General features: G+C 40.0%; 1 protein-coding gene across 2 annotated transcripts in view; it reads right to left on the bottom strand.

Moving 5' to 3' along the window:
- ATF7IP2 (activating transcription factor 7 interacting protein 2) overlaps positions 1 to 15,577 on the bottom strand; it is a 106,835-nt gene that overhangs the window by 29,214 nt on the left and 62,044 nt on the right. For both annotated transcript variants that reach the window (XM_054714723.1, XM_054714724.1), the window contains one exon: positions 11,696 to 11,850. In XM_054714723.1, the coding sequence (XP_054570698.1) occupies positions 11,696 to 11,850 (155 nt within the window). The remainder of the gene's footprint in view (positions 1 to 11,695; positions 11,851 to 15,577) is intronic.

The raw sequence follows: 15,577 nt of genomic DNA, 5'->3' as shown, positions 1-15,577 counted from the left end.
CACCACAAAAATCAAACTACTCAATGCAGTAATAACAGGAAAGACTACGAAGGAAAAAGAGAAAAACAACGAAAGAAAAACTAAAAAGAATACTAAAAGACACACAACCAAAGACTTAGAGGGGATATAAAGAATAGGAGAGAAAGAAGAAGACAAAAAGATGACTATATGGAAGTAAGAAGGAAGCTTAAAAAAACTAGTATAGGAGGAAGAAAGAGTAAACAAAAGAAATTAAATAATAATAATGATGAGATTAAGACATAGTAAAAATAGGTATATTAAGATACAGATATGAAAAGTAAACTGGAAAAGAAATGGAGAGAGAAAAGAACAAAATAATAATAACAATAAGAGCAGGTAGAATAGAATTAAAGGAAAGAAATTAGAGATATGCAATAAAAACATAAGGGAAAAATGGGTCAAAAAATAAACAAGCAACAAAAAATCCAATCATGGACCCTTCTCCCCCAAAATTCAATCACACCCATGCTCCTAGCCATTGCACCCAGCCCCCTTTAAGATGGCAAGGTTTCCAAGCCAGATCCACACCTGCCTGTGGCCGTAGAAGGGGCTCTTTTTGCAAGTGAGCCTTTCTGCCCGCCCCAGAGACTCCTGTAAGATTTGTTAAACACACACACACACACACACACACACACACACACACACACGACCACACCCTTCTTTTCCAATCTCTTACTTATTCACATTATCTCCCTCACTCCAGTCAAGCAAGCCACCATGCTGAATATCCACATTGTCTCAACAAAAAGCAAAAAACAAAATAAGAATAATGGCCTGTCTTCTCATTATCTTTAGGTTTTTTTGGTGAGATTTAAAATAATCCTACCTAATAAAAGAGTAATATGCAAATTGACTGTACCTTCGCTACACCCACAAGTCACGTCCACCGGCCAATCAGAGCGAGTATGCAAATAAACCCAACCAAGATGGATACAGCCACCGAGAGTAGGAGGGAGGCTTGGGTTTCCCAGGCAACAGAGTAAGCCAAGCTTTCCGCCTGCCCTTGCCAGCCTAAGCCTCCACTCAAGACTACAAAGTTTCAATTATAGAAGGTAAACAAATCCAAACAGAAACGGCGTCAGCCACAAAAGCAGGAGGCCTGGGTTTCCCAAGCAACGGAGGAAGCCAAGCTTTCCGCCTGCCCTTGCCTGCCTAAGCATTTGCTCCAGGCTACAAAGTTTCAATTGTAGAAGGTAAATAAATTCCAGATACCAGGGCCTCTGCTTGGGTCGCCAGGGGGTGTGGCTGGCCTGCAAACCACCACAGGCCCCTCGCTCAGGCTGCCCCACACCCCAAGGGAACCCCACACCCTTCTGGGCAAACCAGCTGTCCCCCACCTGTGCACCAGGCCTCTATCCTATCTAATAAAAGAGTAATATGCAGATTGACCATCACTCCAACACACAATATGGCTGCCCAAATGTGGTCAAAGATCCTGCCCCCATGTGGACACAAGATGGCCAGCAGGGGAGGGCAGTTGAGAGGCACCAGGCCTGCAAGGGAGGGCAGTTGAGAGGGACCAGGCCTGCAAGGGAGGGCAGTTGGAGGCGATCAAGCCTGCAGGGAAGGGCAGTTAGGGGTGACCAGGCTGGCAGGAGAGGAGTTAGGCATCAATCAGGCTGGCAGCAGAGTGGTTAGGGGGTGGTCAGGCTGGCAGGCAGAAGCGGTTAGGGGCAATCAGGAAGGCAGGCAGGCGAGCAGTTCTGGATTGTCAGAGGGATGTCTGACTGCCCGTTTAGGCCGAATCGGGCCTAAACGGGCAGTTGGACATCCCTCAAGGGGACCCAGATTGGAGAGGGTGCAAGCTGGGCTGAGGGACACCGCCCCCCCTTCCATGCACAAATTTCGTGCACCGGGTCTCTAGTGTAAAATAAAATGCATGAAAACACAAAGAATGAGGTATATATAGTAAGTGGAGCTGAAGTATTCTAAGGTTAATAAGGATTGTATACAAAATGGTGAAAGTAGTAATTCATATTAGACTCTAATATTACAATCAATAATCCATTTCATGATCTTTAGAATAACTTCTAAAGAAAAAATGAGAGATGTATAATTAACAAGGTAATGGGGAAAAGATAGAAAAGATCCATAGAATTCTAAAATATAGAAAGACACAAAAAGGGAGAAAGGACCATAAAATAGATGGGACAAATAGAAAATGAAGAGTAAGACTGTAGTTATAAACTTACATATATCAGTAAGATTATGTTCAACATAAATAATCTAAATTTTCTAATTAATAATTATTTTCAAATTGAATGAAAAATACCCAGCATGTGTGACTCAGTAGTTGATCATTGACCCCTGAACCAACAGGTCACCTGATCCTCTTGGGTTTCAACCTAATGTGCCTGGGTGCCAGGACAGATGTTAACTGTTCCTTCACCCAGCTAAGTATTTGTCTATCATTTTATTTTTTATCCAATCCCAGGGGTTTCCTCGCTTTGGTTTCTTCCATCTCTCTAATCTATCACCAATGGATTTCATGTAACCCACCCTTCCTTTGATTGCAATGTATAAAAATGGATGAGAAACCGCCATTCTCCAGAGCATTATCCCAATCTGTTGAGATATTGCTTCCCAGCAATTGTCAACAGTTTGGCTCAAACTCACAAAAATTCTTAAAAAATAGAGGTAACCTGAATGATTCCTGGACAGGGCACATGCCTGGGTTGCAGGCTCGATTCCTAGTAGGGGGTCTATACAGGGGACAGCTAATCTATGTTTCTCTCTAATCAAATGTTTCTATCTATCCCTTTCCCTTCCTCTCTCTCAAAAATAAAAAACACATCATTTTTTTAAAAAACATGTTCAGTTTAATAAATAAAACTAGCACCCACATAGCCAACACTTGAAATTATCAGCACTTCAGAAATCTGTATGCCTGTATCAAAATCTCCTCCAAAAATAGCATTTGTGATATTGATTTTCTTGTTTTACTCTCTGGATCCCTAAGTAATATGTATATTTCCCTGGCTATTTTTGAATTTCATTTGAATGAAATCATATAATTCTTTCATGTCTGCTTTTCAATAATGTTTTATGGGAGAAATTCCTAATGTTGCATGTGACTGCAGTTCTTCATTTTCATTAATATACAGAACCACACTATATGACTTACTGCAATTTATTTTTCTTTTAGATTGTGGACATTTTCCTTCCAGTTTTTAACTATTATTAAATGCTGTTAATTAACATTAATATATACACATATTTACTATTGCATGTGTACATGTCTCTAACTAAGGTGTATATCAAGGGATGGAACTGCTAGGATCCTATATAATAAAAGCCTAATATGCTAAGTGTCCGGTCATCCATTCAACCAATCAAAGTATAGTATGCTAATGATATGCTAAGGCTGCTCAACCACTCACTATGATGTGCAATGACCACCAGGGGGCAGTCGACCAATCTCTATGATATATACCGATCACCAGAGGGCAGACTCTCTGACTGGTAGATTAGCCTGCTGCTGGAGTCCAGCTGATCAAGACTGAGTGAGACATGCCGTGAGGCCTTCCATGGACCCTCCTCAGCTGTCCAACTTCCTGTGTCCCTCCCAGTCCCGATGGTGCACCGGTGTTGTCCATAGGCCTGGCCTGTGCCTTCTCACAATCCGGGATCCCTCCAAGGATGTTGGAGAGCCGGTTTCGGCCCAATCCCACAGGCCAAGCTGAGGAACCCTACTGGTGCACAAACTTGTGCACCAGGCATCTAGTCTTCAATATCTATCTACACAAATAAAAGAGAAACATGCAAATTGACCGTACCTCTGCAACGCCCGCCAGCCAATCAGGAGTGAGTATGCAAATGAACCCAACAAAGATGGCGGGTTAATTTGCATACACAGGCGCGGAGCGGACGGGGGTGGGGCAGGATGCCTGCTATGAGGGGGAGGGCAGGGGGCGGAGGGAGCTACCGGAGGGGCGCTCTTGCGGGAGCGAAGACTGAAGGCAGAGGCCAGAGTGAAGGCCTGGGTCCTGGGTGCCGGCAGGCAAGGGAAGGAAGGCCTATTGCACGAATCTTTGTGCAACAGGCAAATAGTCTATATATATAAAAAGTCAGCAACTGGAATGCTCTAATAACTGGAACAAGTGGTCGCTATGATGCCCACTGCAACCAGCAAACCGCCTGATCAGGGAGTGCGGTCAGCAGCCATCCCCGCCCCCAAATGGCCCACCCAAGCCAATAGGTGGAAGGGTCAGACAGCCGACATCCTACAGCCCCTCCCCATGGCCAGCCTCGCCCCTGATGGGCCCCCACCACCCTGATCGTCCGACAGCCCCTCCCCCCAGCCAGCTCTGCCTCCAATGGGTCTCCCCACTCCAACCAGGGGTGGGGCTGGCCAGCCAATCTCCCACGTCTCCCCCCCCAGACACTGACTCCCGATTAGCGCCCCCACATCATTTGGGGTGGGGGCCCACCAGACAATTGCCCACAGCCCCTCCCCCCCACCCTGCCTGGCTGGCCAACCTCCCGCCATCTCCTTCTCCCAACAGGCCCCGCCCTGATCTGCACTGATTAGGCCTGGGCCAGTAGGACCTCTCCCCCATCCCCATGCACGAATTCGTGCACGGGGCCTCTAGTTTCTAGATAATGCCATCTGCTCCCCCTTAACCCTTTGCACTAGCTTGCTTTCTCTCTCGATTCCTTTATTCTACTCGGGATTTAATTTTTTAAATACCCCAGATTTTACAAAGCGCGGCAGTAGAATAAAAAACTGGAGTTTCTTTGCATACAAACTTATTTACTTGGATTTTTTATATTTCCAATTATTGATACATTCAAAGAGTAATTTTAATCTCTATAATTTTTCATGGTGTGATATTTTTTGAAACGTTCACCCACATGAAGACCTGGTTTACATTCACATGTTTCGCAAATATAAATCGTCTCTCTTCTTCCTCCTTTGATTTTTCTGTTAGAACAAACAACACAATCTTTGTGTTTTTTGTTAGGGTGAGGTGTGATTATATGGAGCTTTCCATCTAAACGTTGCTCTAAGTTAGTGGATAATAATCTACCCCTGGAAGTTAGTGTACCATCTCTGAATTCTCCAACAAGATCATGTACTAGTTTCCTAATAAATTTCACATGCGTTATCAGTTTTTCATTTTTTCTTTTTTGGCATTCTTTGTACAATATATAGGAATTTTCAACACTGCCCTCAAGCCCCCAGAAAAACAATTTATGCCACCATTTTAGAGTCTTCCTCATAAAACAGTATGTGCCTGTGTAGTGATCAGCTATATCAACACCCCCCATAAACTTTGTATAGTTGGTCACGACCTTGGGTTTGAGAACTATTTCCTTCCCACCACCACGCACTCTCCTTTCCACAGACTGTCTCTGAAGTGTCCCATGTACTGAGCATTGTGACTATCTTCTTGTCTTTCCACGCAAGAAGCATTACATTTTCATCCCTGAAAGCCACTATCTCTCCTTTCATTAGCTTTGGATGTTTGAGAACAGGTGGATTATCTTTCCTATTGGGCATTATTGTCCCTGTCAAGTGTGTTTTTTCCTTGAACAATTCCTTTGCAAGAGTGACACTAGTGTAATACCTGTCAGTGAAGAAATGATAACCTTGAGAACCAGGTAGAGTTCTTCAATCTTTCATGAAGCTCTAAAACTATTCTGCTAGTAAAAGGGATATCAGGTCTCACCAACGTTTCAGATTATTCCTCCATAATAAGGGACAAATGAATGTACATAACCACATTTTGAATCTGAGAGGACATATAAATGAATACCCCATTTTGTGGGCTTTTTAGGATTATATGTGATGAAGTGTATCTTTCCCCTGAAACCAACAACAGTCTCAGCAACAGCAATCTCTCTTCCAGGACAGAATCTCTCCCTAAATTTCATTTCAAGATATGACAAGAAGCAGTTTATCTTCTTGGTTCTTGTTCTCAAATCTTTACTTGACTTTTGGTCGTTTTTCAAATGTAATATCCAAAATATTTGCAACAACCTTTCTCTTTTGAAAACAGATAGAAAAAATGGTATATGAGACTCAAAATCCATGGACCAATAACTGCAAGTTGAGGTGATTCAATACACCCATATTTAGTATTACACCAGGAAAAGCCTTCATTTCCTCTATCGTCACATCTTTCCAATTATTCCAAGTGGATCGCTGGGATAGTTCTTCCTGGCTAATTTTATGCCTAGCATACTACTCATTTGTCTCATCCGTTATATTTTTTATCAACGTCTCAGTAAAAAACAACTGAAAAAAGTCTATTGGTGTGGCACATCCAGAAGGAACTTGAGGTCCAACATATAACTGACCAGTGGAGAAAGGGATTCTGCTAGGCTCTTTGTCATACACAGATGTAGATGTCCACTTTTCTTTTTCCAGTTTTCCCCTAGAAATGTAACTTTCACTGGGTCTTATACCCGATTTCTCAGTGCTATCACCTATATCTCCATCACTCTCACTCGAATAAACAATTGTGCGTCTTTGTTTTGCCTTTATGAATTCAATGTCACTGTCACTGTCACTGTCACTGTCAGTACTTTCAGCCAGATCTTTGGGCAAAGCAAGGGACTTTTTCCTTTCTGTAGTTCCACTAGGACTAGCGATTTGTTCATCATCTCCACTCGCATCCTTGGAGAACTCACTTTCGTCACTATTACATTTTTCACTTTTTTCTTTGTTTTCGAAGTAAAATTCATCATCACTGCTTTCTATGTCTTTGGAAAACTTATCCATCCTGAGGAGGGGAAATTCACTCAGAAAATGCAACTGCTAGGGGGCAAACCAATCATCCAACTAAACCCTGTGTCATGACAACATCTGTGATATGCTAACAGAAACCTAAACAAACCTAGGAGACGAAAAGATAAGGAAGGTTCTTTACCAAGGGAAGATGATGCAAGCTCAAAAAGGCATGATGCAACGACTCATGCCTTGGACCCTCCTACTCAAGATTGCTGCCTATGCAAAAGATAAGCTTTGGTGGTGGCATCAGTTGAGATGGCATTTACATTTTACTTGTCCTTTCATGCTAATGAAAACAAGAAAAGATACTGGAAAAATAGACAAAAATCCCCCTTCCCCCCGCGGTGAAACTACGTGTTGAGTGTGGCTCGACATACGAGCTGCTACCGATGCTAAACGTGTCGAGTCACACTTGACATCCGAGTGCAAAAGGTTAAAATACTATACCAATTGAAGCACCCAACAACAAAATCCTATATAATGAAAGCCTAATATGCTAAGTGTCTGGTTATCCATTCAACCAATGAAAGCATAATATGCTAAGGCTGCTCAACCGCTCACTATGACATGCACTGACCACCAGGGGGCAGACACTCGGACTAGTAGGTTAGCTTGCTGCTGGATTCCAGCCAATTGGGACTGAGTGAGATGAGCCGACACGCCCTGGAGCCCTCCCGCAGTCCCTCCACAGCTGGCCAACTTCATGTGTCCCTCCCTGTCCCGATCATGCAGCAGTGGGTCCCTCAACCTGGCCTGCACCTTCTCGAAATCTAGGGCATCTCGGGAATGTCAGAGACCCGGTTTCTGCCTGACCAGGCCAGGCTGAGGGACCCCACTTGGTGCACAAATTCGTGCACCAGGCCTCTAGTCCTATATAATAAAGAGCTAATATGCAAATGGTTGTCACACCATCACTCAAGGCCGGGGGACCTGAAGCCTGGCTGGGGAACCTGAGGCCATGCCCCCCGCCCTGTGGGTTTTGACCAGCGTGGGGCCGGCCAGGTTTGGTTCTTGTGCGATTTTGAGGCTCGTGCCAGTGGGTGGGTGGGGACTTGACTCTGGGTCCCGGGTGTGCCCCAGACTGTGACAGGAGGGAGATTCTTATATATATTTTACTAATTTTCTTTCATCTCTGACACTTCTATTATAGAGAAAATAAAATAGCAATATTAAAATATTTCCTCTAATTAATTCCCGTTTAATGTACACGAATTTCGTGCACTGGACCACTAGTATTAAATAAAACCAATTCCTTTTATTTCAAAATATCACCTATATCGGGTATTGTTAGATTTTAAAGTGTTTTATCTCTCCTCACCTGATATGAACTGTATCAAAAAATGTTTTCAATATCTATTTTTCTGATTACTATTGTGGATAAGCACCTTTCATATGTTTACTGGCCATTTGGAATTCTTCTTTGTGAAGTAGATGTACAAGACTTTTGTCCATTTTTTCTTGTGTATAATCGGTTTTACTCACTGACATGTTGAAGTTCTTTATACATATATATTCTGAGTATTAATCCTGTATAGGTTATATGTGCTATGAGTAGCTTGTTTTACATGATGGCCTGTCTTCTCATTATCTTTATTGTGCCTTTTGAAAAAAGCAGTTTCTAATTTTAATGTGGTAAAATTGATAATTTTTTACTTTTATGCCAAGGGTACTTGTGTCTTAAGAAATCTTTCCTTATTTGAAGTTAATGAAGACATTCCTTCATATTTCACCAAATATGAATAGCAAATTAACACCACCATTTACTGAAAGAATCATTTCCCAAATGATCTGCCAAATAATCTCCATCACATACATACATGTATACATACGTATAGGTTTCTGGACTCTGCTGCACTGCTCTACTTGGCAATAACACATTATCCTATACTTACCAATATAACATTATCCTAATTACAGCAGTTTTGTAATGTTCTGACTTCTAATGGCAATTCCTTCCATTTTGTTCTCTACTTAAAGGATATCTTGGCCTCTTAACCTATTGCATTTACATATACATTTTAGAATCAAATCACCTTGTCAAGTTCCACAAAATTACACACTGAACAACTGATTGAAGTGGTACTCTATAAATTAAACACAAGTAAAAACATTTTATAATACTGCGTTGTCCAAACTATAAATATACTTTCTCCATTTTCTTCTTTAATATCTTTCAAAGTTTTGTCATTTTCTTCAGTTACTACATGTCTTATTAAATGTATTACTAGGTACCTTACATATTTGGTGCTATTGGAATTCTTAAAAATTTCATTTACTGTTTATATCTGATATATAGTAATACAAATTGTTAGAATGAAAATTTTTGAGCATGCTTCCTCCTAGTACTACTCCCATTCCAGAGAGGCTATGGACTATGCCCCAGATAGTTGTCAGTGCTGACACCAGGCCAGGCCTTGAGATACGGTCTCATGGCCCCTTCGCAGCACGTAGGCCTTCTTTCATAGATCACTGTCAGCTTTCTTGAGAACAGGATGACCCTGTGAATAACATGGTCATCAATAACGTGACCCTGACATTACTTAAGAAAAACTGTTTTGTCTTAAATTACTTACTCTGAAAAAATAAGATGTGGTAAATGGGTTTAAAAGCGGTCCTGCACAAAGGGTCGGGGCTACTCTCTGGACTTCCTGCATGTAGAAAGGCAGAACAGTCACCGGCCGGCTAATAAAGGCTCCCTAAATTTTAATTTGGTCTGGACTCCAGTGGTCGTTCACTCGCGTTTGCTCCACAACATAATGATTACTTACACATTTGAATTTGGCAATCTTGCTAAAATCTGATTAATCCTAATAATTTATCTGTAAATTCCTTTGGATTTCTTACATACATACCCTGAATCATCCCAAAATAGTAATATTTATTGATCCTTCTTTTTGAATCCTTTTAAAAAATTTTTTTTGCATTAGCCAAGATATCCGGTATAATTTTTAAAGTGGTGACAGCAGGCATTCCTTTATTTGGATCCCAATGAAATATTCCCAATATTTCACCATCAGATTTGTTTTAGGGTTTTTGTAGATGCTCTTTTTCCTACATTTATTGTAAACTGATGGTTCTTCTATTGGCAAATTACATTAATTTTTTGTTTTTGATCCAACCTTGCAGCATTTCTGGGACAAACTCAACTTCTATGGATTGCTGATCTTGGTTTACTAGTATCTTATTTAGGATATCTGCATTTATTTCATGGATAAAAGTGGACTATAACTTTCCATTTCTGTAAAATTATCACAGTTATACTAGATTTTAGTACCCAAACTCATAAAATGAACTGAAGAATATTCCCTATTTTTTATTCTTTGGAATACAGTAAGTCCTCTTAAAATCATCAACAGGTTTTGTGACTTCAAGCAAAAAAAAAAAAAAAATCAACTATAACAAAATCAATTTTACAAAAGGCTAACTGATATAAACAAGATTAAATTTTTACAGCATCTCATTAACATGATAAGGAAATGGCTAAATGAAATGCTGTTATTCAAGGACTTGCTGTAGTTTAAAATTGATGGTGTTTCTTCCTTAACCTTTTGCACTTCGATGTCGAGTGTGACTCGTCATGGTCAGCGTTAGAATAAAGGAATCGAGAAAAAAGCAAGTGAGTGCAAAGGGTTAAATGTGTTATAAAACTGAACCCTGAACTCATCCATCAGGGTCAAGTTACACATTTTTGTCACCTATTCTCACACTTTCCATGGGCTGACAGTGCTGCCTGAAACAGTTTCATAAACTGTAGGTTCTTTACTCATTATGGTAGAGCTAAGGTATATTGTTCATATCATAGATATAAGCCATTTATAAATTTGACATATTAGTCAATAAATGCTATTTTTTAATGGTGTCTTGTCTTCATCTTTTCACTTGTCATCAGCATTTTTCTTTTTTGTCACTTTATAAGGTTTAGCAAATGTGTCAACAAGTGGAAACCACAAAGATTCACTGAAATGTGACTCCTGCCTTCACTAACAAATAAATGCCTTTTTCACAGCAGCTTTCTAGCTTTAAAATAAAATGTGGGCCTCATCATCATGGGGAATATTGTCCCCCCCCCCCCCAAAAAAAAGAGTCAAATCTGCATGTTTATTGCCAAACATCAAGAATCTACTTCAAATGGTATAGATCAGTACTATATGCATAGTTATTTGGAGCAAAGGGTGTGTTCTTCAAACAATGGCCATCATTTAATTTGGTTATATATTTTCCTCTTTTTAAAAGCTGAGGTATAATTTAACATATAAAGATAAAACCATAGGACATTTTAAGGAGTAAAGGTTAAGTATAAACAAATAATATTACAAAGCTCCAAACAGTCGAGAATCACTAGTGAAAGAAAATAATTCATTAAAATTAGCACCCCCACCCCTTTGAAAATCCAGGCCAGAATCACTAATCATGTTTGTTAAACTAAGGTACTTCTTACCTTTGAACCCAAATCTTTTAGACTAGATTGAAGATAAGGCGTCTCAGCTGCTTTGTGACTCAATTATGCAAGTAATTTCACCTATTCATTCTAATTTGAAGTTATCACGATAACACTTTCATCATGTGTAATTTTAGGCACTGTTTCCCTAGTCTTGCTTATTCCTCTGTTTAATTCGTTTTATACCAGTTTCACAGGCTTGTCTTTTCCAAGTATAGCATTGGAAACTACTGAAGTGCTCCAGCTGATCATCCAGTCACCATATGAAACACAGAAAGCATCACAATAAAACCTGACACCTAACCAATTCAAAGTTTTACTTAGTACTGTTAAAACAACATAAAAGCTCTGGAGAACCAATTCCATTCCTGCATAATAAAAAAAATGTTTATATAAAATATGAAGCTTTAAGCTATTTTATGCTTAATTGACAAAAGGGTACATGTTTACAAACATATATTTAGATACATAAGTCTATGCATTTTTGTGGAAATGCCTACCTTTCAGAAACAGCCTCATCATGATCCTGTGACAAATTAATCTTTTCAACTGCTTTTTCTGAAGGGTTGGAAGGTCCAGAATTCACAGGAGTCTTTCTTTCATCTAGACTATTAACTGGGTTCTTATCCAAATTCAGAGTCTCTGAATTTGCAACCTGTTAATTGGGCAAGGTAAAGGCAGATGAGGGGAGGGTTAGGAATTGTCTTCTTCCACACAAAACTGATGACAGGTAAAATTTAACTTAGAAACTGTTCTCAAAATAGCCTTGCATACAGATGGCAAAACATATATTAAATTATATTTCAATAGCTAATGATAATGACTTTTTGTAAAAATTAATTTTAAAAAATACTTCAAAGAAATAAAAATAATGATAGTACAAATTAACTTCCCAGCTTAAATGGAAGGAAGGAAAAACAAACATCTAGGTCAGCAATTTTTAACTGGTGTACCAACAAGAATTTTTAAAACATGCTAAATATACTTCACTATTTAGTCAGGAGCACTGATAAAATTTCAACTTGCTCTTCTAGTCACTGGGTTTTGTTTTAAACTTGGAGCTGTAACCTTTAGCCCATGTTTTAGTTGAGAATTTTCAGTATTTAAAATATCTGTATATATTAATCAATACAAAAGGATAAATTGGTCGATTGCCTAACTTATGGGCTTTTCTGGTGGATAACATGAACAAAAATACAGGTACACAAAGAATTCTGAAATGTTTATATTACAAGTACAGATTTTATATGTAGAAATAGGTTCAAATATTAGAAAACAATAGCAAAAAAAAAATATTGGTATCCTTTTAATTCCAGGACAATGTGGCACAGACTCACTTTTCTCTTCCCCGTATAACTAAATGCCTTGAAAGTATTTCAAGAGATAATGATAAAATGCCCCTAAAAGGTAGAAAGAGGAGGGCAGATTGCTTGGGGACCTCAAGATTGAGGAGTAATGAGTTCCCTGAGTTTTCTTTTTATTATCTAGTAAAGGCCTGATCCACGAAAATTCATGCAAGAGTAGGCCTTCCTTCCCCTGGCTATAGGCACTGGCTTTCCTCCGGCACCCAGGACCCAGGCTTCCCTCCTCTGGCCAGCCACAGGCACCCGGGCCGGCTTCACCCAGGTCCCCAGCTTTGTCAGGAAGGACATCCGGTCTATCCGGTCTAATTAGCATATTACCCTTTTATTAGTATAGATATATCCTGCACTGGGTGCCAGAAAAGCCAGGGTCCTGTCCTTTTCCACAAACGTACCGCAGGGTTGGCTAGTCTCCCACTCCATACCTGCAGAATGAGCCAGAACCACTGCAGCAACGGTGTCAGCTGTGTCCCTCCCTGACACCTGGGGCAGCAGTGACCCTCAGTGGCTGCAGTAGCAATGCTACTGAAAGCCAGCCAGGAACCAATTCCCAGGACTCCACACCTGAAAGAGCAGTGGGCCAAATCCACTGTAGTGGCAGTGGGGCTAGACTACCGAAGCCTCAGTAGTGCCCCTGCTCCACATCTGGAGCAGCTACAGGACCAATCTACCACAGTGGCAGTGACCACAGGTCAACATTTCCTGAACTTCCCCCCCAAGATCACCAGAGAGTCCAGGCAGCACCTGCAGGTATTGAATGGAAGATCCAGTGGAGGCAGAAAAATAAAACCAACCAGAATAGCACTGCAAGGATTTTGCAAAGTAAATTGTCATTGAACTATAGCTCACACAGAATCCAGGACCTACACACTAAATCTAAATAAGGTAACTGCCTGCTGAAAGAGTTAAATGCCTAATCTCTTCAAAGAGCTCTTTCTCTGTGTGACCAAATACTCTGACCTTTTGATCTTTCCAAGACACTACACCAAAGGCCTGTCCTGATACATCATTGGCTTTCTCTGCAGACCATGCTTTCTGGTAGAAAACCTAAGTTTAGGGTCTTTTGCAATCTGGACAGGCTCAGACTTTTCCAAATCAAGTCTGCCTGTTTTCTTTTTGCTAAACAGTTCCTTCTTCAATGTATCTCTTCCCTCTCACATTTTACTGTAAAAAGCAAGAAACCGAGCCAAACCTTCCACACTTTGTTAAAAAATCTTGATAGCCTAATAAAAATCCAAGCTCATCACTTACAAGTTGTTTTCCAATCACTGTAAGACACACAATTCAGCTAAGCTTCCTGCCACTATGTAGCAAGATTCCTCTGTCCTTGTTTCCTTTAGAATCCTCACCAACTGTGCTTTCAAATATCCATATTTCTTCCACATCTTTTTATGAACACTTAGATATTCTCTATGACTATATATAGGTTTTCTCTAAGGTGCTCCTCATTTCCTTTATGAGCTCTCCCCTGCAATCTTTAACATCTACATTTCTACTGAGTGTTAAAAAAATCATGTTCCTTAATATTATTCTAGCTTTTTACCCAATATCACATTCTAAATCCACTTCCACATTTTCAGCGATTTGTTAGAGCAGCATCCCACATGCCCTGAGATTCTGTATTAGTTTACCAAAAATTTATTCCATCACAGTTCTGGAGGCCAGAAATTTGAAATTAGTTTCACTAAGCCAAGATAAAGTTGTTTGTAGAGTTGCATCCCTTCTGGAAACTTTAGGGGACAATCTCTTTCCTTATTCCCAGGTTCTAGAAACTGTCAGCATTCCTTGGCTCATAGCCCCTTCCTCCATTTTCAGTGCGATCATTCCAATCTCTGCTTCCACTGTCACATCTCGTTTCTGCTGTGACCTTCTTGACTCCTTTAAATAAGGATGCTATGAATACTGAGCCCTCCGGATAATCTCACCATCTCTAAGATCCTCCTACCATATAAAGTAAGATACTCACAGATTCTGAGGATTTGGTCAAGGGCATCTTTTCAGAACCATTATTCACCACTATTAATCATTTTGACACAATTAACACAGACGTGATATTTATAGAACATTACACCCAACATTATTTTCAAGTATACATGGAACATTCACCAAGGGAAACTATATCTTGGGCTAAAAAATAAGTGTCAATTAACTGCCAAGATTGAAACTTTACAAAGTACGTTCTCTAACCTAAATTAAATTAGATATCAGTAAAAATAGTAGACCTAGAAAAGTACCAAATATATGGAAATTAAACACACACACTTCTAAATAACCCATGAGTCAAAGAACAATACCATAAGGGAAATTAGAAATTATTCTGAACTGATGAAAAACAAAAATACAATATAACAAATATGATATAATCTCCGCACTGAGAAGATGTTTAGAAGATGCTAAGAAAAAGCAGTGCTTAGAAGGAAATGTATAGCTTTAAATATTTTCCAGTAGAAAAGAAGGTTAAACATTAATGCTCTTTTCTCTTAAGAAGCTGGAAAAAGAGCAAATTATATCACAAAGTAACTGAGAGGAAAAAAAACACACACAAAAAACAGAAAAGATACAAGTGATAGAGAATTGATAAGGTTTTAATTCTAGCAAGACTGATTAAGGTAAAAACATAGCTTACCAGTATCAGAAATGAAATAGAGTATATCATTACAGCTCTACAAATATTAAAGGGAATTTAATTTTATCAATAATTTTATGTTAACAAATTCAACAACTTAGATAAAATGGACAAATTCCTTGCAAAGAACAGCTTAGAAAACTGATACAAGAGGACCCTCAGATCCCCTTGATCTCCATAGGCCAAATCCCTGATCTGAGGGGGCAAGAGTCCTTGTCCCAGGGGACCTCCCTGTGCTGGCAATCCCGGGAATGGGGAAGTAGGTTGGAGGGTGTTTAGGTGGGGAGAGGGAGGAGTGAAGGTATTGAGGGGAGTGGCTGTTGCAGATGGGGCGTGAGAGACAGTCTAGGTTTGAGGAGGGGATATGAGTCTTAGGGTGGAGGGTTGAGTAATGG

This window comes from Eptesicus fuscus, chromosome 4 (genome assembly GCF_027574615.1).
Source record: "Eptesicus fuscus isolate TK198812 chromosome 4, DD_ASM_mEF_20220401, whole genome shotgun sequence".
NCBI classification, from domain to species: Eukaryota; Metazoa; Chordata; class Mammalia; order Chiroptera; family Vespertilionidae; genus Eptesicus; species Eptesicus fuscus.
The sequence above is the reverse complement of the archived record's forward strand: the minus strand, read 5'-3'. Positions and strand labels throughout refer to the sequence as shown.